The 23,294-nt window shown below is 40.0% G+C and overlaps 1 protein-coding gene across 1 annotated transcript; it reads right to left on the bottom strand.

The window, feature by feature from the left end:
* Positions 1-498: 498 nt before the first annotated feature.
* zgc:154142 (uncharacterized protein LOC555481 homolog) lies at positions 499-22,762 on the bottom strand. The gene is made up of 25 exons (XM_040146718.1): positions 22,609-22,762; positions 19,467-19,585; positions 18,022-18,115; positions 16,968-17,108; positions 16,636-16,733; positions 15,240-15,366; positions 13,955-14,173; positions 13,121-13,336; positions 10,926-11,066; positions 9,582-9,827; positions 9,156-9,341; positions 7,668-7,777; positions 7,326-7,426; positions 6,494-6,771; positions 6,006-6,169; positions 5,658-5,841; positions 5,328-5,546; positions 4,182-4,316; positions 3,809-4,030; positions 3,461-3,643; positions 2,907-3,019; positions 2,722-2,816; positions 1,745-2,034; positions 1,178-1,338; positions 499-696 (listed from the first exon to the last, which is right to left on the bottom strand). The coding sequence occupies exons 1-25, from the start codon at positions 22,757-22,759 to the stop codon at positions 499-501; spliced, it is 4,191 nt and encodes a 1,396-aa protein (XP_040002652.1). The 5' UTR covers positions 22,760-22,762.
* Positions 22,763-23,294: the final 532 nt, after the last annotated feature.

The raw sequence follows: 23,294 nt of genomic DNA, 5'->3' as shown, positions 1-23,294 counted from the left end.
AATTGTACTTTAATTATACGTACACGTTCTTTATAGGTTGAACTCATATAAGCCTCGTAATAATTGACTTTTAAACATTATGAATTATAGGAAAAGACAGCAAGAGTTACGTAGAAAAATCATTGTCATGTTTATAGTTTCAATCAGTTATATACAAAACTAATTGCACCATTTACCAAATGCATCTCTCTAAATAATAGAATTGCTAATGACTTATTTTCTTTATTTATTTAAAATGTTTTTGTGCAACATTTTTTAACTTGTGTATTGTGAAAATATTGGAAATATTAGATACAATATTAAATTAAAGTTGTTCTGATACCACTTCCTCAGTAGGAAGCCAGAGAAGATGCTTTATAACAGTACCATTGCAAAATTCACCAGAGAGCAATACTTCGAGGTGACCCCTTAATAGAAATGGCTTAGTCTGTAGAAGCATAAAAAATAACAGAAATTGCTAATAAACAGTGTCAAACTCTTTATTTCAAGATAACAGCTTTAGTCAGTTTTGCCACTTTCATATAAAAACTTCTTGATGTTGTTGTTGATCCAGTCACTGAAAGCAGAGACACGGGTGAATACAGACGGTTTCTTGTCTTTGATGCAGCCGCGTGGTCCGAAGCTAACGATACCATGAACCTCCCAGGTTGTGTTGATTCCAGCAGCCATGCAGGCGAAAGGACCGCCGGAGTCACCCTGAAGAAAATCGGCAACAATTTAGTGTAAGGGTAAGAGGTTGCATTGGCGAGCATTTGATATTGACAGACACTATAAATCATCTCTGTGCCCTACAATTTGTAATGGTCAATATTTATCAAAACCCTGACAGAGTTGTTTCTGGCAAATATCAGTGTTGTGTTTTATGAAGCTCTACTGAAATTCCTGTACTGCACATTATGGCAAACAAGTAATGTTCCTATGTTCTGTTGTCTGTAGTGTTGTCCAATTATGTCTGAAAACTGGGCAGCCATTTGCAATCAAGGCTGACTGATCACAAACAAAACACTTAACTGGATGTTACACAACAGACAACTTAATCATTAGGGGCGAGATCATTTATATAATGTTTGAGAAAAAGCATGGAGGGGATTTCAACAAACATTCACCATCCTCTCCTAATAAAAATCTAGTTTGTCAATTTAAACAGTTGTTATTTTTTCTGGATGCGTCCTCTCACCTGGCAGGCTGACTTAAGCTCATCTGGGGACTCATATCCAGCACAGATCATTGAGGGCCTGAGGGTATCCCACCAGTAGGCAGGTTTACTGCAGGTTTGAAAGTCAATAATAGGAAGGGCTGCCTGATTTAGCTTCTCAGCCACTTTCGGGAACAGACTACCTAAGACAGAAGTGAAAAGGAGAAGTTTGAAACCCCCAAACTCTCTTAATCTTTAGTAATCAAGCCAAGGCCACAGCAAGCTGGTCAAACAGCATCACACACCTGCCTGTAAATATTTTAATATTTAGTAAACTCATTGTATCAATAAACCTAAGGCCATCACTGCTGCTGGCCTCAAGTCACATACTCATTATGGAGTGTGAAAAACAGAAAAAGTAGAGAGGAAAAGAGTACAAGGGGTAAGAAAACTGGATTCACACATTTACACAATAACTCCACACTGGCACATACAATTTTAGGAGCACAGACGGCACCTACTTCCACAACTACAGTTACCTCTAGTTCCTGGTGCTGCGTTATAACTATAGGTCCTTCACAGGATAATTAAATGCTTGATCACTTCTACCTTTCTCGTCCCCCCATCCGGTGACAAAGCAGGGTGTCCCAGCAGGCATCACAGCCCCAGGTTTGGGCAGACAGATGGGGCTGATCTCCTTCGTCATATTGACAGGCTGAGCCAAATGCACCAGGGCTATGTCGTTGGTGATGTCAGTTTTATCCTGCTCGTAGACGAACCCCTTGTGCCGGATGACACCATCCACCTTGTAGCACTCTTCTGCTGAGGGAACATCCATGGAGGAGTTCATGTGGTGTTTCCCTAGACACATGCGCCAGTAGGAGGGTTTATTCAGTGGGCTGGAAAACAGGTGAAGGAGAAAATCAGAACTTGTTTTACTTTTTCCTATGGCTGTTGTGCAAGGTTTTAGCCAAGACAAAATGATGAAAAATAAGTGTTTCAAAGAGCTGCTTTTAAACCTTCAATGACTGTTCTTTTGCCACTTGGGGACAGCAAAAACAAGTTGTAAAAACATCTCCTTTTGAGTTGATATGAACTTGTGATCAACAGTACCTCATTTATACATCACGCAGTTACAGTGGAACATTAAAATTCATTTGGAGTCATGTCTCTCTCCACCTGGCTAATGTGTGTTTTAGCTCTGTTTTTGGTCTCTACCAACACCTGACGGAAATATTTTAACTATGTTCAAAAGGTTTTTTGAGAAGTTTTTTGTTGAAAACAACTGACTGCCATGGTTGACAACAACAGTTTAACAGTGGTGAGAGTGAACCAAAACAGCAAAGGTGGGGACCAGACAGCGAAACAATGAGCTGAAACTTGCAATAAAGCTCTGTAAAAATTGGGGGAGCTGCAGATTCAGGTGATACTTTTCTGTCAATTCATCACTATGCATGACACTTTGTCACATATCACATTGTCCTGATGCATTATTACCATAAAAATATCAATTATAGCCGCTTTAAAAAGAACAGTGGGCTGTTAAAATGGCATGTACTGTAGGTCTGTCTGTAGGTATATCTTACAACATGAAACAGTGAGCAGCTGTTAGGATCCATTCTTTGTGAATTAAAGAGCCTCCACAACCGTGCATGTAAGGTATGGGCATCATTGGTGAAGCCTGGGGAAGAGAAATACATTTTTACAAAATAAAAGCTCTTCTCTTTCCCTCATAGTCATTCAGGCACAGAGATAGAGGAGGTGACAGCACCTGCATGGAGACTTGCCAGGGCCAGGAGTGGGGTATTGCCTCCACCCCATTAACCACCCTTGGGGTTCCTGTATTTGGTTTCACTGCTGGATGTCCACAATTTTCTGGCCAGCCTGGGAAGAGAAAATGTACAATTCAGTTATCTATAAATAAGCCATCATCCGTTATCATTCATTAATTAATTTAACCTGCATTTATACAGGGTGGTTCGAAGAAAGAATGTCACTCTACTTTACATGGGTCCCTTGTGTACACAGGATAACAAAAGCAGTGTTACATTTGTAATTGCAAATAAACACAATGAAAAACAAACACTAATACGTTTAAAACTGCCCTGTACAGGTAAAGGTATAGTCAGTGGTGGATTAAATTAGACTTTAGAATCAGAAAACAGAGAATCCAGTTTCATATCCTGCTGCCGTTTATTTCATACGAAGGAGACAAAACCAAAAAAGCACCAGTTTAGAAACTGGGAACCTCCACATTAGATCACAACATATGACCCCACGTCAGAGATACAGGGCTGCTGTGAGCTGGGCTAGGCCTACACTTACTGATAGTGATATTGTCCCATGGGTTGGGAGGTGGAGGAGGTAAAGTTGGGATAACACTGGCATCAGTGGTCCAGTAACCACGAAAACCCTGCTGTTGATTGGCTCCATTACTAAGGAAGCGAATGACGGTTGTGTTGCTCGAGACGATGATGGTGGGGGGAGGTGCAAAGCCACAGAATCTACCTGAACAACAGACAAGAAAATACGAGTTATTTCATCATTGCACAGCAAAATGACAACAACCTCTAAGACAATGATACTGACAACACTACACACTGTAAAGGAAATACTTGCAAAAAAAACAGAACACAAAATGGACAAAATAGCATTTTTAGTACAATAACCAACCTAGCGATACCATGGTTTCTCCATCGAAGACCTCCACATAGTCCACACAGCGTCCTAATATATTTACAGCTTGCAACTCAAAGTGAGTGAAGGTTATGTTGATACTTTTTGCTACAGGAATGGTGATACGCCATGTGCACACAGACAGGGCTTGGTAGTCACTGGGCCAGTTAGGAGAGGTTATTTCACCGTGATCACTGCTGAAGCTTCCTCCACAAGGAGCTGTGTGTGATTGTGTGTGTGTGTGTGTGCGTGCGTGCATGTGTATGTGTGGACAATAGAGAAGAGAGAAAGAAAAACGAAAAGAACATTAGTTTTGCCTAGAGAATAGTTCACCCAGTGTCTTGTCAGGTATACTTTTCTCCTGTCTTACCCTCTGTAGGGTCCACTGCCCTCCAGGTGGCAGTGAAGCCTGTGTCCACCACCTTGTCATTGGAGGAGAAGATGATGTCAAGTGTGTTTCCATCACTCACCAGATCTTTAGGGGGTACATTGCTGCAGTAGGTGCCTGAGGAGAGGTGAGAATGAAGAAAGTGTTAGCCTGACTTTTCTGAGAACCTCTGTCCTGTGTTTGTGTATGGTGTTTAAGTCTCTTAACATCTTTATTACTTCTTTATTGCTTCTTTCTATCCTTTTTTTACATTATACATTCATGACATATATTCGTATGTGTGGGATTTAAGACTGAGACATAGGAAATTAGCATTCAGTGTGTTTTATATGTCACTTTATTGCATATTAAAAAACCGAAGAGTGAAACACACACCTACTCTTGTGAAGTGCAGGCAAACATAAAAACAAAGTGAATGGGAAAGCATTCACTTGATCTCTTCAGACAATTTTTACAATGTTTTTGCTTCTTTGTGGGTCCAGACCCTACTGGTGGCTTTTTATATACATTTACTCCGTAACAAACATGTTTTTGCTATAGAGTTGTCACATTTTATGCATGTAGCGATTGTGTTTGTGATATTGACTGGGACGGATTATCATTTTTTCTTTTTGTCAAAGTTTTTCTTTTTTTTTTAATTTTTGCCCTGTCATTTTTGATATTGTCATTGTTTTTCATACACTGACTTGAAAGATCAAGAAGAATTAATTTTGATTTGTTTATTTGACTTTACATATTCTTGAAGCATTATATGTGAAGATACAGATTTGTATTTTGTGGATTCCTTTCTTAATTTTAATATAAGATGTTACAGTCATATCCTGTAATTTGTAGTTTTTGCTTGTTGGTTTCTTAATATGTGGATGTGTTTTTTGGACTGGCCTCTGAAGATGATTGCCCTGAATTGAAAAACCTGTCCTAGTTAGCATAGATGGCAGTCAGTTGACTGTCAACAGACTTTTTTGTGAGATGTCCTTCATGCAAAATGATAGACTGCAGTTATTGTGCTCAAGGTTTTGTAAGTAATCATATCAAAGAGCAACTCAGAAAAGTCTTTTCTGACTTTTTACTTTTTAACTTCTTCTTACCATCAGCTGGAGAGTAAAAAGAAAGCAGATATACACATACCTAGATTTCCTATTCTGTCTGTGAGGCTGACTTTGTCATTCAAGCACATCTGACTCTCCTCCAGGGAGAAATTGTGGAATTGGAAGTGGACCACTTTGCCAACAGGTGCCTGGATGTTCCAATGGCAGCGGGCTTTGTTGATGTAGCTGCCAGGGTAACCCATAGAGGACACAGTGCCACCTCCACCAGTCAAGTACTTTGGCCCTCCACACCCAGATGCTAGACAGGGAGAAGAGAGGTTGAAAACCAGCAAAAAAAAAAAAAAATCTGACTTGTACCACATTTAGTTTTTGAGCAAAGTGGGTCAGTTCAGACCAGCTGGATTCGTACTGTGCTCATTGTAGATGTCTCTGCGGATGACATTTTTGATCCAGGGGAGATAGGCAGAGGAGCGAGTGAACACGGAGGGCTTCTTATTCATAATGCATCCAATGGGGCCAAAACTGGTTATACCATGTACTTCCCAAGGGCCACTTGGGGTATCCTGGCACACCAGAGGACCTCCTGAATCTCCCTGCAAATCAAAGTCATTAAAACAACATCAAAAACACCATCAGGAGGATTTTTTACCATCCGTGTAAAATTAGATATGTGAAAAAACTTTCATCTCATTGATGATCAGAATGGTGTAAAACCATTGTATCTATTTGTCTTTTACTCTTGTAGGTCTTCTTTTACCTGACAGACAGACTTGAGCTCATCAGGCAGGGTATAACCACAGCAGATCATGGAGGTCTTCACCTGGAACCACCAATAATCCATCCTCTTGCAGGTGTCATAAGGCACAACAGGCAAGGCGACCTGGTTAAGGCGGTCTGCAACTTTAGGATTATGTGAATCACCTATAAACACACAGATAGATTGTTATAAAAGAAACTTAAATTTAATACCCGTAGCAGCATAAACATAGGAGGTAATTTACACATTAAGTCCAGCAGAGGGCATGCAAACTATGCAACAATGAATTTTTAATGGCATTACAACAGCAAAAACATTATGAGATGTGAGTGTCTCCTGAGGTGGTGCATTATTGAAATATTTCACTGAATAAAATATGACTTTAAACTAGTTTCAAAAGGTGAGACTAGAGTTTTATATATATGTACAAACATACAAATGTGAACTGCATGGGCAGGTTGCTAATGAACGTGAAACTCAAACCTCACCACTCTCATCTCCCCAGCCGGTGGCGTAGCACATCTTGCCCTTAGGTAGCACTTCTTCCTCGGAGGGAAGGCAGGCGCAAGCGATCTCATCACTGGGTATCACCTCTCCGTCCAGCCTGACCAGGGCAATGTCAAACTCCACCGTGGGCACTGTGGGATACTTGAAGCCCTCATGGCGATAGATACCGGTCACATTAAAGCAGCGTTCACTTGGTTCTGTGTCGGTCAGGTTGTTTTTGCCAAGGCACATCCGCCAACGTTGCAGCTCATCAGCATATCTGGAAAGGGAATCAGCAGATTAATCAATATTAATAATACTTCCCCGTTTACAGTGAATACACAATATACAGGCCACCTTGAGATACCTGTCAGGGTCACTGCATCATACTGTATAAACCAACAGGATGTTCTGGATGTAATGGAAGTAAACACTGTTTTTGACTGAAACTGCTCCGCACCTCTGTGATGCAGTACATTTGGCAAGTTTCCTTGTATACATCCTCCTCAAAAACCATATAAACTGCACAAGGCTCCACAGCGTGCCAGCATTTACCTTTCTACACGGCACTGAAGACCATTAGCCAAGGCAGAGAGGCATCTCTAACAAGGCGTTGCACTTGCACTGTAATAAGCCCGGAATGAAAGCACAGACAATAATAACTGCCTCCCGAGATTACGCAAATGGGCTTCCAGGAAGTCTGAGAATAAAAAGTGGCATTTAAAACCTTAACTACTGTACCTAGCCCCTTTTTTATATGAATGAGTTTAGCAGCTTCCATTTGCCCTTCATTTTACATGCGCTTATGTGAAGATGGTGAAACAGAGCATTTACCTTATGAAGCAGTGGGCTGCTGTAAGTACCCAGTTCTTATGGATAAGAGTACCACCGCAGGTGTGGAGGAATGTGGGTTCTAGAAGACTAGCAGGCCAGACCTGAAACAAGCACACACCAACAAGCAGAGAAGAAAGTCAGCACTGATCATTATGCCGGTTTTTGAGGGTTAGATATAGTCAGTTGATGAATTATGATTTATAGAAAGGACAACGGTAACTTCAGGTTCAACTGTATCTAAATTTACACATTTGAAATCACCGTTATTCTATACTTTGAATTCTGATGTAATTACTTCTATCTTTCTGTGACTTTTCAGTGTTCACGAGCGGAGATTCTCACCTGCATGGACACTTGCCAGGGCCAGGAGTGTGGCCTGGCCGGCTCTCCGTTCACGATGCGTGACACAACAGCAGGAGGAATGGCTGGTTTGCCACATGTACTGGGCCAGTCTAGGAAATGAAAGGAAACCTCTGTAATATATCCTGGGTCTGGTTGTCGGATCGTGTGTGCATTTGTTTGTGCTTTGTGTGTGTATAAACAAAGGCTGAATATACAGTATGTATCTGCAGCTAACAGATAAGCTCTTGTGTTGAAGGAAAGTTGCTTTCAATTATTGGCTCTGGTGCTCTGATTAGTATTTTTAAAATAATTTTCCAATCACACCAGATTGACACTGCTGGCTACAGTGAACTGTGTCCCTCTGTTTTTGGCTTCCCCTAATCTATTTGTCTGCAGTAATGTATTCAGTGTATCTTCATGCAAACATAATATGAAGCTCCTGCTGCACACAAATAATCCGTCCCGAATTGACATCATGGTATGCATAAAGATATAAATTAGATCCCACATTTTCTTCATTCATCTCTCTTTTTCCTACCTTCACCTGACACACAGGCCACCCCTGGTCAGAGCCTGGGTGGAAAATAAACCGGGACGGCAGCAGAGTCCATCTATAAAACTCCATTTCAGGAATTGGCTCGGCAGTGGCCTGGGCCACCTGGGGCTCCTTGCAGGCTGAAGAATGGGAATCAGGTGACAGCCAGCAAGGAAAGAAAGTGACGCACCAGGCCACTTCACATTGTGTTCTCAGCAAAACAAATCACCTTGTTTTACTGCACATATCGGGGGGCAGCATGAGGGAGGTGAGTACAAAGAAGGGGTGAGGGTGGGAGAAAGCGTGACTCACATAAATATAGGGCAGGCCTTTGTGCAGCTTCTAAGGAGCTGTTTGAAACTAAATGTCAGTCACTGTGATTGGTGACAGGACAATACTGCTATGTTAACCTGATGACAGTGCATTATAATATAGCTAGAGACGTGTAAATCATGGAACCCAAAATATCAAATGTAAAGCTACATCATGCATGCAGCTATGTGAAATGGGCTGCAGCTGTCAAAGCTGACTTAACTGTTATTTGGGGCTATTTTTTGGCCAGCCGGGGGAAACAGACCAAGCTGAAAACACAACAAGTGATATATTATTGCCTTACAAAGTTGTTTCAGCGAATGTGTGGCATATTAGCCTTCATTTTGAGTTGTGTTTGTGTCCTCTTGAGTTATGTCAATATTCACAGCAGCTTTCTGTGTTTGGAAATGAGGTTGATGGGAGTAGACTTGTGTGCCAGAAAACCAAAACAAACAACTAAAAGAGGCTAAAGGGCTCTGTAGAGCTGAAGTGACCTGCAGAACTTGGTGATAATTCTCTGTGGTTTTAAAATCAACAGTTGATCCATTATTAATATGAAAAATACAGATTGGTGTGGTTTTGAACATAGTAGTTCAATGAAGATGTTTGCAAACTGTATCAGGCTGACGCAGATGCTTTACCTATGGTGATGTTATCCCAGGGGTTGGGCTGAGCAGGTGGCTCAGTGGGAACAGGCAGACTGGGGTTTGTGGTCCAGTAGGCCCTGAAGCCTTTGGCCTCAGTAAACAAGTCTGTATGGAAACGAATCACCAGCCTGTTGCCTTTTGACTTAATGGTACGAGGCAGCGTAGTCCCACAAAAAGGACCTACAGGGGATTGAGAGAATAATTTGTCCAGCATAAATAAAGAGATACAGAGGGCCTATAATTCTCTATAACAGTGATCAGTACTTGAACAGTGTAGATACACGGTTGTATTAATTAAAACCTGGGTTAATTTAATTATTTTTGATTATTTGATTTCAATGTGATTGACTGTCATGAAAGATCCAAATGGTTTTGGGCTCAGCTGGTAGCTACTGTTTTTTATTCCACAAACCAACTTACCGTGCTTTTTAATCAGCGCATTAGTTAGAGCATTGATGTCATACACCATTATGTTGTCATAGCATTTGAACATTAGGATATCTTTGGCTTCTAGGTCAAAATGGGTGAACGTCAGTGTGATTTTCTTTCCCAAAGGCATAGCGATGTTCCACATGCACTCAGTGTTAGCGTTGTAGTTCATAGGCCAGTTTTGGGACTTGATGACCCCTGTTTCCTCTCTGGAAGAAATGCCACAGCCCTGGATTTCTGAAACAGGAAGAGGGAGTGATCGAGAAACTGTATTAGCTGCGTGATTGTGTAACTGGATAAGTGTAGACAAGCTACAGTATCTGCCTGTGAGAGTGCGAGAGTCTCGAGGAGTAAACGCACAATCTCATCATGACAAAATCTGAACATGGGTTTATGCTAAAGTAGAAACGCTATGTGTCACTCCATTTAGAGAAAAGCAATTAACGCTGAAGCATGTATAAGAAAAGTAATTTTAAAAAAGTAATAAAACATTGACACCAGCATGTCTGGTTTTTATTTTCAACAGGGGCAAAGGTGGAAAGTAACTAATTTCATTTAGTAAAGTACTGTATGTAGATACAGTTTTCAGGTATTTGTATCTTAACTGAGAAAAGTTTGATATTATCTACCACATATTTTCCTTTTCTTCATTAGATTTAAGAGGAATATATTATAACGTTGTACTTTACTACATTTACTTGATAGCTATGATTTCTCCTTTGCAGATTAAAAATGTACATACAAAATACTATTCAGCTAATATAATATGAAGGATTTTGTTATAAATTAGACTATCCAACAATTTATAATATTTGAAACTTAGCTGCACCTTCGCCAGCTACAAAGTGTTGCTTACATGATAATGCATATAAAATGCATCAATACCTTCTGTATAATTACTTCTTTTAATTTTGTTACACAAATAGATTTTGCTGATAATATTTGTGTATTCTATGTAAAGAGCAAGACTTTTACTTGTAATAGAGTATTTCTACATTGTTGTATTGCTACATTTACACAAGTAAAGTACTTCTTCCACCACCACACATAGGGTCTCAAGTCTTTTTCTGGCCTGATAGTCATGATAAAGAAAAGATAAAGGAGCTTTTATCTTGCTTTTTATGCTTCACACTGTACTCTGACCTGTTCACAGTGCTTATGCAACGACTTTGCTGCTTTCGTAAATGTGTGACAGAGGAGTGAGGCGTTTTATGGTTACTCTTAACGAGCTGCTGAGCTGCTTCAGTGAGGCGCGCCTCAGGTGTGAGTGTGTTCCTGTGTGTGTGTTGTGCGCCCATGCGGGTGAGCGTGGCTGTGTTTGTCAGTCCTCAGTACCTGTGATATCCTCAGGATACACAGCGTCCCACTTGGCGGAGAATCCTCGGTCTGTGAGGCGACTGTCGGACTGGAAGGTGACAAATATTGTGTCACTGGCACTGACCACCACTGGGGGAAGGATGTAGCCACAGTGTGTGCCTGGACGTGGGGGGGGGTGAAGAGAGTTGAGTGAGGGATGAGGGGATGGTTCAAAGGATGCAGCTAAACTGTTAATAAGCACCACCGGGTGTACATAAGTGTGTGTATCACCACAAGACCCCAAGCGAGTGACTTAATAAGCTACTGAACATCATCTACTTATGAACTAAACACAAAGAAAGGTGCAAAAACACTGGAACCTTGGAAGAGCCTCGGAACACAAAACATAACACTAACTGGTAATGTTAGCTAACATTAATTGAAATGCTGCTCTTTAGTACAACAGGTCAAGCAGCTAAATGAACTTCTGAGGAAGAGATACGGTATTTTTGTGGAAAAGAGGATAGCACTTTAGCAATCAGTAACATTTAATGTGTAATTCTGCAAATGCATGCAGATCAATGAATGAGGCTATTACAGTTAGTGTCTAATAAAGCAGCACAATGCTGTCTTACTTAATCCATATTTCTATTGACATTAAAATTCCTCATTTCATGGCTTTGCATGTCTTGTATTATATGCCTCTGTGCTGCATGTTTTAAATAGTACCTGACTATGTAATATAATGGTGACCTGTATGATGTTTTTAATTAACATTATTAATCTCTTCTCTATTTATTATTGCTCTGCGTGCTCATGATGATCCAAATAACTCTGTTATTTTAATCTTATATTCTTTCCTCAGGGCAACTTTGTAACATCTCTCCGGGGACTACAGATGAAAAAGTCGTTTCTGATTGTTTCCCATGTCAAACCGAGTGTCAGCGCTGTTTCTTTTAACCATGACCACAATCGTTCACTAACCTTAACCACGTGTTTAGTATTGTAACCATGACAACAAAGGTCCTCTAACCTTAAGGAAGTACTTGCTTTAACCCAAACCACGATCTTTTCCTAAACCTAGCAAAGTCGTTTCTGTGCCTAAACTTAACAAAATCTTTACCCACCATAACAGATTTGGTCATTTATTTTTCGACAGTGATATTTAACTGTTTATCTTTGGCATGTCTCTTGGCTGCTGTGCGGGTGCTAATTGAGCAGATGCTGCTACGGGTCGTATCAGAGGGTAGGCACAAACAACCTGTATGGTTGTTTAGGTCGGAGGACTCGTTGCGAGCTGTAAACCAAAACAAGGAGCTGAAAGCTTTTAAAAGCTTTGGAAAGCTGCAGCCTGATGAGTTCATTCTCAGTGGGATCAACAGCATTACAGCCCTTTCCCATTACAGGAAGTCATCTGTTTAAATGACTAAATAAATAAAATAGAAATAATTATATTGCTTATGAATTTAAGTTTAAGATTATCTTATTTCATCTTCTATAAATTACATCTCATTTTGAGATGGCTTGGGTTTCCAAACAGAACTTTAGCCGCTTCCTCTCATTTCTGCTTTTCATTTCTTTCTGCATTTTGCACACGGATTCGTACCCTATCAACTAATGGGACGCACCACTAAAACCCTCTCGTCACCTATCTGAGTGTGTTTCACATGACACGTGTGCTAGCACCTCAGTGCTTTAGTCCTTGATGTCTCAGCAATAAATAAAGCTGTATCAGCCGCACTGCAGCCACTGGAGTCAATAATAAAGAGAGGTAATTGATAGTTTGCTGGGCTCTTTGCAAAGAAGATCCGAATCAACAGTTTTACAGCAGGGGATGGATATTGAGCTATACTGTAGTTCTAGAGCTATTAATCTTGGAGGGTCCACCAAAAACCTGCCAAAGTCCTCATATATAATGAGGGCTTGTTTGCTGTGTGAAATTCTAAGTGCAAGAGGTAGGGGAGTTTATAACCCCTTCTCCAAACCGGCTGCTAATCTGGCCCTGCAAAGACAGACATGGCTGAAAGAGCAGAAGCAGCATCGATTTTCTAAGGTTATCTGAGACACATCTGGGGGTCAAACAGCAAGTTGAAGGTACAAAAATAAGCAAAATGTCAGGCTTGTGGAACTCTGATAAACAAATCTGACTAATATATATTCATATAATAACAAATTAAAGTACTGGAAATAAGTATAACTAGAGTACAACAGTAAAAGATTAGGTTATGGCTCACCTAGAATGCTATAAATATCTGAGATGATCAGTTTGTCCTCTTTGCAATTTCCAGTCTCTCCTGTGATGGCCATTTCAGTGATTTGCAGTCTAACCAGGAATCCTCTGGGCACAGATATCTTCCAAGAACTGTTTAGATGAGCAGGATATGGATTTGGAAAACCCAAGGACTGGATCACTCCTTTGCGCCCGTGGAGGATTACTGGACCACCACTTCCTGCCCAATTACAATAGAGGAAGTGATGCATAAAACAATATTTTTACCGTATTCACACCTCATTATGCAAATTGTTTTTAGAAGAGAAACTTGATCAAAAGCTATGTATATCTGTGTGTGTGATTTTTTTTTTCAATTGATAAGGACCAGCTTACTTTGATGCCCCATTCACAGGTTCATTAGCTAGTACCTTCATCATTACAGTTATGTAAGATGTATCAAGAAGCCAGGAAACAAAGGGACAATGGGAAAACATAGATAATGATCTCATAGTTTATTGTGCATCAGTATTAACTTTCAAGTGATCGCTGAGATCCAAAGTAAACTAAAGAAAATGGAAAATGTAATGGGCAGTTTTCTTGGGAAGCTGGTTCAGCTGCATTGACACTGATGCTGTTATTTGGCAGTGTGGCAGTCAAATATATCTGCTGTTGTATATTTTAACTGAAATCAAAATAGAGACGTGCAGGGAAGGGTACATTGGCTCAAAAGGTCAACTGAGCCAAACTGTGTAATGGGATTATGAGTAAATATACAGTAGATGCCAGTTTACCTGTTTATTGTAAGTATACAAGAGGGAAAATGAAACAGCAACATAGGTTTGGAGAGAATACTCACCAGAAGATGTAGGAGGTGGAGGGGTTTGTGTGGTGGGTCTGGCTGTGGCTGTGGGTGTGGGTTTTGTTGTGGTGGGAATAACAACAGGTGGAAGGCTGGTCTTTGTGTAAGTAGCTTTGAATCCTTTTGAAGTCACCATGTTGTCAGATTTGAAGAGGACCACCATTGTGTTGCTACTGGACTCCATTGGCTTTGGCATCGTCCGCCCACAGAATTTACCTTTAATGGATGACAAAACATTCACACAGGCTTGTCCAATAGACAGCAACATCCTCAAATTTCAGTTTTAGACACAAGGGTGTAATTTCCACTGGGGATGGGGAGACATGTCCCCCTCACTTTTCAAAATATGCTCCTACCTACTGTTTTACACCCTCTCATCTATTTTATTTGTTATTGTCTTTGCTCGAGTGCATTGTACTGTCTATTACTGTATATTATCAGCTTGTCAGTCATCTGTAAAGTTTTGAATTGCACTAACCTGTATGAAAGGTGCAATACAAATAAAGTTTGATTGATACAATGATAAGATGCTAGAACTGAGTATTCAAAGATAACGCTGTAAAAGACGGCACTGTCTCTTTCTCATGCAGATGTTGAATTTTTGTGATCGATTTTAGTCTGTACAATATTTATTTTAAAAGACCAAAAACGAAATTTAATTTTAATTGGCACTGGTGAATTAATAATAATAAATAATATCACAATCAATATAGCCTTTAATTTTGTACATACACAGTTTATTTGCTGACTGATATACATTGAATATATATGAATATATTTTCAGTGTTTTTTTTTTTGTTTTTGTTTTTTTGTTTTTGTTTTTTTACCTACCCCCACTTGTGAAACCAAACCTATGTCCTTGTTTAGACAATTGATAGGCAGTAAAACAGTACATTTGTAGCTCATCCGTGCTGCTTTAACAATTAAGTCTACGCAGACAGATTTGAATTCATTAAGTTTAAAATAGACTCCAGAAGCTCTGTCCATTGCACAACTTCTCAGACTTTTAATTGAGCTAATCTTTTATTCATGGACCCACATAGTTGACATTGTTAATGTTGAACAAAGCCCCCAGTCTACTCTGAATTCTAACATATCCCTTTCCTGCATAATCACACATCCAGCTTTGAAATAAACTGTGCTGATGACTGAAAATATTGTGGTTTGTTTTAAAGTCACTGTTCGTCATCATGCACAGCGGATGAAGTTTATCTAAAAGTAGTTTCTTTTCCCCTTCATCTTCTGGACTGCACACTGGGAACATGTATACTGTCATGCTTACCCATTAAAGAAGAGCCGGCCTTGTGGCCATCATAGACCTGAACATAGTCTCCACAGACCTCAGGGAACAGGTCAAAGGAGGTAAATGTCAGTCGGACCCTCTCGCCTTCAGGCACTGTGATTCTCCACTGATCCAACAAACAAGCACAGTACAGACACACACACGCCAATTAATTTTACCAGCATAGACAGATTTCCACTAATAATTTTCCCATTAAATCGCAGTTCATTTCAAACAACAAAAAGAGTGCAAATGGCTACACCCACCATGGGTTTATAACAGATGGTTCTTTAATCAGTCTAGAGAAAACCCTTTGATCTAGCAAACCGCTATCTGCAGCACTCCTCGTGTTTTCCTACGTCTAGTCTCATGGTTGCAACGTGAGCTGCAGTTTGACATACAGTAACTCATACATAATTTTACCACTGATTCTGCTTCTGTTTGGACAGACGGTGAGACGTCAAGCTAAGCCACAGTAAGGTGAAATCATAATGACAGCCAAATAATACCATACGACTCCACATCCAAACACAGGATGCAAACCCTGACATCAAAATTGACTCTGGTTTAATTAGATGCATTTATTACAGATCAAAACCACAAACGCTGTGAATGTGACTGTGCTGAAATCCATAGCTGATGGATTTACTTTGAGATGCTAATCTGAAATCGTAAGGTTTGGTTGCAACCACATGCTGATCAATACTAACACACTGTGTGCAACACGATGGTAACTGTAATAAGGTCTGGCATAATATTCAGGACATCTGCCTGGTATTGAGCTGCAGTTAATTTACACAATTCACAATGCAGTTCTCTTGGAATCAAAAAAAGAAACCTCTGTAACTCTTCTATTTCTCTAAGCATATCCTGTTTTGTAATCATTAGATTTAATTTGCATGGACTTACATAATAAGTGACAGCATCGACATCAATGTACTTTATTAAAGGTAAAATCCAAATGTAAACAAAAATGTAGCTTCAAAACTAGTCTAAAAACAACATTGAAACCTGCCACCATTCTCAAACTGACACATTGCTCTTGGAATATAAATATTAACAGCAGACAACAATGTAATGTTCTCAAATACTGTAAACAGGTTATGATACGTCTATTCAATGATGGCTACCACCACTGCTAGTCATCTAGTCATACTATTGAAATGGCCTATATGGGCTTCTTCTGAGTGTTTTGTAGGCGTTTGTAAACAAGCGACACTAGAAACAAACAAGTGTATTGCTCCTTTTAATTTACCTGAATTAATTGTATTGGCGTTCATATTTGATCTTATTTAGTTGTAACTGTCAGCGTTGGTGGCTCGTCAGCTACGATACTCCAGGAAGTGGCTACACACCCTAGCAGTCACGTTTGGGCTGTTAATGTGTGTTGCAGTACCTGGTATAATGCTCCATTCGGGTAGTTCTGCTCAGGGAAGCCAGGGGTCATCAGATCCCCCCGGTCACCTTGGAGAAAGCCACCGGCTCCGGCTATTTCTGGCGGCAGGGATGGAGAGCACTTGAGCTCCACAGACACCTCAAAGATAGCCACAATATATCCCCACTCCCTCCACTCCCATCCACCCCATTTTCATTTCCCTTCTCCCACCCCTCTCTTCACCCAGCACATTCACTTTCTAGGTCAATCATATACTGTAAAACAGACATCCAACATTATGTCAGAGTTGAGGCAATTTTCTTGCTAAAATGGATTTCCAGTCATCATCTTACCGGGTGTGAGCTCTGGAGACACAGCTTGGTAATGAGCCTTGAATCCTTGGTCTGTCTTTCTGTCGTTAGTGTCGAAGTGGACCGTCAGGTGGTTTGTCAGTGACACCACCGGCTTTGGTTTGGTGTAGCCACAGTATTTACCTACAAATACCACAGAAATTATGTACAAAGAGAGAACAATACTGCACAGCTTATTCCTCTGCAATTGAAAGAAGAGTTAATTGTCAAGACAGAAAATCGTGAGGCCTTTTCATTTCAGAGGCAGGGCCACGCGGTTGGCCAAAGGTAGCACAGGCCCCCCCATGATCTGACTAGCTACCCTTGGTGCCCTTTCTACCAAAGTAAGAAGGTGATAGTTAGTTGGCTTCCTGTTATCAGAACATCTACATGAAGTGACTATTAACATTTCTTGTTGGAAAGTCAATCAAATGACCACAAAGTGATGCAAAACAGCTACAAAGTGACACCAAGTGACCACAAGTAGACGCAAAATAATGCAGCCGCATCGTTTTTAGTCACTTTGCATGTCTTTCAGTCTCGGTGTCTTGCCAGGGTTCTAAATTTGTGTCCTAACAACATTTTTACTACTGTCCCAAATGTGCTCTGTTTCTTTGAATCCGTACCCCAGCCACTGGTTAATTTGCCCCTTAGTAACTAACAGAGAACACAAGATGGGGGATACATGATAATGATCATTCCAAACAAATTGAAAACCAGCATGTTTTTTTTTTTTTTTGACTAAGTACACTGCTTTGAACTCTGCAGTCTGGCTGGAGAACTAGTGTTGGAGTGTGTGTTACTGGAAGTAGAGCAGTGTGCAGTGGACCAGCAGGACTGTGTGACTCACTAGCTGAGTCTGTCCATGGATAGATAGTCTGATTTGGGAATGAAATCAAAGCCCAATTCCCTTAGCCTTTGACCAGTGGATAGCTCTACATGTGTAATATCTATGTATCTATCTATCTGTCTGTCTGTCTGTATATTTGTGTTGGTTTTTTTTTTTAAATATTTCTTTTGCCCCTTTTGAAGATTTGAATTAATATGAGATTTTTACCAATGATTCCCAGAGAGTCTTGTAGTGTGATGAAGTCAGCTGTGCAGAGCGCGGTGTCCTCCAAAGAAAACTCCTCGAACCACAGATGGATCACCTGCAACAGAAACATGCAGAGGTGTTTCATCTTTCTTTTTTTAATCTGAGAAGTCGATAAGGCAGATAGGTGGAAGGCAAGAGTGACTGCTCGGTGTGAAATGCGAGTGCGTGTGTGCACGCGTGAGAGCATGTACCGCATGTATGGACGTGCCTGGACGTGTTTATGTGTGTTTAAAGATAGCAGAAGGAAGACAGAGACCTACAGAGACAGAGAGAAAAGCAGCCACTGCATCAGGCAGGTAGGAAGGCAGCCATGCTAACATAGAAAGAAGCATCAAGAACTTTGTTTTGGCTTGTGGTTGTAGGGAGGAGAGCTGAGGAAAATGAAGGAGACAAGGCAGCCATCTGTACACGACGCTGCCACTGCGATCACCCCAGCTGTCCTCCACTGCTTGGCCTCACATGAGACAGTTTCCCCAACAGTAACTTCACAAGCTCTACTGATTAAACACCAGGCACACACACTGTGAGAGACCCTGTCTGACACAGAGACATGACTGAATTGTTTTAATCTGCGCAGCCCTGTAAAATAGAAATACGATGATGTGTTGAAAGCGGTTTTCAAGAGGAAAATTATTTCTGACCATTTATAGTAATGATAATAATCTTGTGTGTTTCGCAATCAGTGTCTTCTCGTGTCATGTAAATAAAAATCACAACATAATCTAATGATAAACACTATCTATTGCTCACCTTACCAAAAACTAAGACCTACAATAAAGCTGCTTTCTGTATCTCTGAGCCCAAACTGTGGAACTATCTGCTTCTACGATCTGATATTAATACTCCACTGCCATTTTTTAATATGTACACCACTGGTCCATCTTTGAAGATTACAGTTATTGAGATGATGATGATGGAAATGGTTACAGTCATGATTATGGCTATTGTCATTCAAGTCTTTGTTATAAATTTATCTTAATATTTTTGTTTAACTTGTCTGCTCTTTTCTCTTTATTAGCACTCTTTAATCTGCATTTTGTATATGAAAGATGCTATATGAATAAAATTTAATATTACTACTTTTCATGAATGGCATCACACTCATGGCATGTTTCCTGTACTTGAAAGAAGATGTAAAATTAAAAAGTAGGCTACTCCATATTGAAATGGTTATGTTGGGATGGTCGACCACATAAGTAAATGTTATCTGGAGTGGTTATCAATCCAATTAAAGTGACTTATCCTTGAGTAATATTTAAATCTGGTCGGTCAGTACTTTAAATATTTTTTCTGACTTTACATGAAGGCTGTAGATCTTATTTGTGTAAAGAGGGGACTGTAAGTCTACAGACTGTACGGTTTCACCGGTTGGGGTTTGGAAGAGCAGTGATGACGATCCCTGTCACCTTGTCAGGGTCCACGTTGATGTGCCAGGTGCAGCTCTTGCCGTTGTCGTAGCTGTTGGGGTAGTTCCAGCTGGTGAAGGTGCCTGACTCTCCTGACAGCTCCTGAGGACCACCACACCCTGGAAATGTACGACAAAGGAAAACACTTGTTATTTAGTCATCTTTTTAGGAATTACAGCAGCATAAACCCTGTTTTAACAGCAGCTTGTACCGTGAATTGATTAACTGTATTGGTGACAAAATGACAAAAAGCTCCTCAACTAATATGTAGGTTACAACATGCAACATACTGACTGTTTACTCACCACATGCAGGATCCTACAATTTCTGTTTTAAATGTTTTTATAATTCTATTTTATGTAAAAGAGATTTGTTTTCTTTCAACACTAAGAGTCTACAGCCATGCTAGCGGCTCTGTGAGACTGTACTTAGGTACAGTGGTGCTTTGAGCTAAATGATAACATAAGCATTCCAGCATATTCAGAATTTGCTTATTAGCAATAAACACAAAGAACAGTTGAGGCTGATGGGAAATGTCAAGAGTTTTGCAGCCATTCAAACTGTTGGAAGAAGTGAAATTTTGACCTGATGATGGCACTAGGAAACGTGAGGGGCTCACCAATTCATCCTGAGGGAAGCATGATTGGTTTACCAAATTTCATGGAAATCCATCCAACAATTTTTGAGACATTTCACTCCAAGCCATAAATTACAAGCCCATAGTAGGCGAGATATTTCCACAGGATAACAGAAGTCTTCGACCAGCTGGTGGTGTTAGTGGATCACCAAAGTCAGTAGGATTTATCTTCTGGGGACCATGGATGTCTGTCTAAAATTTCACGGCGATCCATTGAACAGTTGTTGAGATATTTCTGTCTGGACTGAAATGGTGGACCGACCAGCATTGCACTTCATACAGCCATGCCGCTAGCACAACAAAAACATTATTGTAATGATATTTTTATTAATGCACAAACAACGGACAGCAGGTTAAGAGAGGAAATGTTTACCATGAAATTCAAGTGATTGAAAAACACCTTATTGTAACTGCAGTGAAAAGAAAAAATCAATTGCAACGCCTAGGAAACAGCATTGATTATACAAAAAACACAAAAACACAAACACAAAGTGTCACCATCCACAGTAGCAGCATGTTTTCCTTTGTGGCTGGAGCAGCTGCTGCTCAGGAGTCTGGAGAGCAGCTGTGTTTAACAACAAAAAACTGGAATATATTTTGTCATTTTTATGTCATATTGTTGTGCGGTTATGTAATAACAAGACATCTCTTTTTGGGGGCAGCAATCCTTGTACTGCATCTCATAACGATAGACTGCTTTTTTCATTTGTTGTTGAATTTATCCAACTATGGACAAATCATATGGAACGAGTGAGGACAGTGGGCACGTTCTAACTCCTCGTAGTCGTCCTATCTGCCAACACTCTTGTCACATAGACTTTTATTCAGGTGCGCAGAAGACTTTGATGGGTTGTACTTCTAAAAGCAAAGTGGTTCAGATGATATTAATTTCTCCACTTTACTCCTCTCATGCAAACACAAACTATTTTCCCACCTCTATTTCCAAAGAATAAATGAGGCAGCAGAAATGTGTCTTCTCTCATAAAGCAGTCTCTGACATTTTACAATGAAGTAAAGTTTTTCCTGCATAAAGCCAGAATAAATATCAGGTTCTTAAAATTGAAAAACTTGGTGTATGCTATCACAGCGAACACTACTGATGTAGTGATGACACATACATCGTTGCTATGAAATTGCTCATACAGTACGGGGGTCAGGTGTAGAAAATCATAGTAATAATAAAGTACTGGTTGTTTCTGCTTATCTCCTATTATCTGCTCTGTGTTTAAATTTTCCAATGATGTCTTTATGTGTCCAAAATGATCTTTTTCTTTTCAAGGTAGCTACAAACACTGCTTACTCATATCTTTTGTATCACAACATCTGTTATCTGACAAGTTATATTTCCTATGTTGATTTTATTTCAAAAGTCCAGTTCACATTTTGCTACTAAAAAGACCATGGAACATTTCCAGTCCAAGGACAAGTTGCATCTATAAGACTTTCAGTACTGGTCAAATGCAAAACATTTTGTCAGATTAATTACATTTTCATGACCATTATTTTTTTTGGGATACAATTTTGAGACAAATGGGATACTAGCAGAGGTTCAAATTCTTGTCAGTATGTGTAACAATACATATTTTTTTCTTTTTGCAGTTACTTACTTACTTGATAAGGACTCCACACTTCTGTGCATATGTTTTCGCACTCTATGCACCTCAAAGAATTCATAACTCTGTGCTGACTATATGTTTAAATCACTGGCAGCTGGACAAATACATGTGCCGCAGTAGAGTTTATGTGGACATTACATCGCAGGTCAGCCGAACATGTGAACATACGAAATTTGTATAGGCAAGCGTGAAATTCGTCATGGACGAAGGATCAAGCTTCCAATAATAAATGAATAATGGATGAATGCTCATTTGGGTTTCGCAAGCACCAAATTAGAAACCTGTAGGTCTTTCCAGAAAAATTTGTGGAAAATTATAAATAAGTTGCAAATTATGCAAATTGGAGCCATAAAATACAGAAGAAAAAATTGTTAGGAGGTTTTCGGTTCTTTTTTAAAAATAATTTCTTGTGCTGTTTGCATTTCACTAAACCTGCAAAATCCCAGTGCAGATCACCGTTTGCCCTCCAACAAAGTCGTAATAAATCACTTTCTCCACCCAATACAGTGGACAGCGAAAAACCACTCACATTGACATTTGTCATTGATTAAAATTGACTGCACGTTCAGTTTGACAACATGCTTTTTCGGTGTTGCTCAGTCACTGATCCAGTGGCCTCAGTTTAGATTTTCTGGCGACATTCCTCACAGTCTTGTCTTGTTGTATTTCCCCACAGCTCCTTTTCCCTGTGAAATGTTTACCGTTGCAATATTCTCTACTTTTGTAATGGACATAGGCAAATTGTTTGAGAATTTTCTTTTCGCTATATTACTGTGATGTTAAGGATTATTGCTCAGCTGAGGTCCGTAGTGTGTTTTAACCACTGTACCAGAGATACATGTTGGTATTAAAATAGAAGACAATGCATTTTCTACGTATACACACCCACCTTCTGCATGAGTAGAAGAATCAGCTTTGTCCATGAAGTAGATGACCACGAGGCCGATGCAGGCGCCGGTCATGGCCACAAAGAGAAATATCAGACATTTTTCCAGGGTGCTCATACCCCTGGACCGACAGCTACCCTTCTCCTCATCCATTTCCCTCACAGTGGAGATGATACACCAGACTTTGCCTCGTCCAACAATTCACCGGCTTATTAATGACACAAGGAGTTCTAGGTTATATCTGAACTTTGACAGTAAGGATGAACTTTGAGCCCAATCAGATGTGGTATTGCAGCCTGCCAGCATGGGTGAGATGGATGTGACTGAGCCGTAAATCCTACACAACGTAACAACAAGTTAATGACTATTGATGCTGCTTGTGTCCCAATAAAGGGGTCACTGGGATTTTTCAAGGGAACTGATTGCTATGGAAGGTAAAAAAAAAAAAAAACTCTAACCTGTGGCACAGCACTGCTTGTGTTTCATGTCATATGTGGCATTTAGGTTTCTATTGTTAATTGTTTACAGGTTGGTGAAGGCATCGACAAAAAAAAAACATTTCAGGGTTACAGGAGCTGAGTCTAGTACAAGACATGGCGTAGGAAATAAAAGTGAGGTTAAATCAATAAAAATAAGCAGCACATGCAAGAGTGAGATATTCAATCCACAATAAAACAATAAAAATTAA

Source organism: Xiphias gladius, chromosome 15 (assembly GCF_016859285.1).
Source record: "Xiphias gladius isolate SHS-SW01 ecotype Sanya breed wild chromosome 15, ASM1685928v1, whole genome shotgun sequence".
NCBI lineage: Eukaryota > Metazoa > Chordata > Actinopteri > Istiophoriformes > Xiphiidae > Xiphias > Xiphias gladius.
This window is presented reverse-complemented; position numbering and strand designations above follow the sequence as displayed.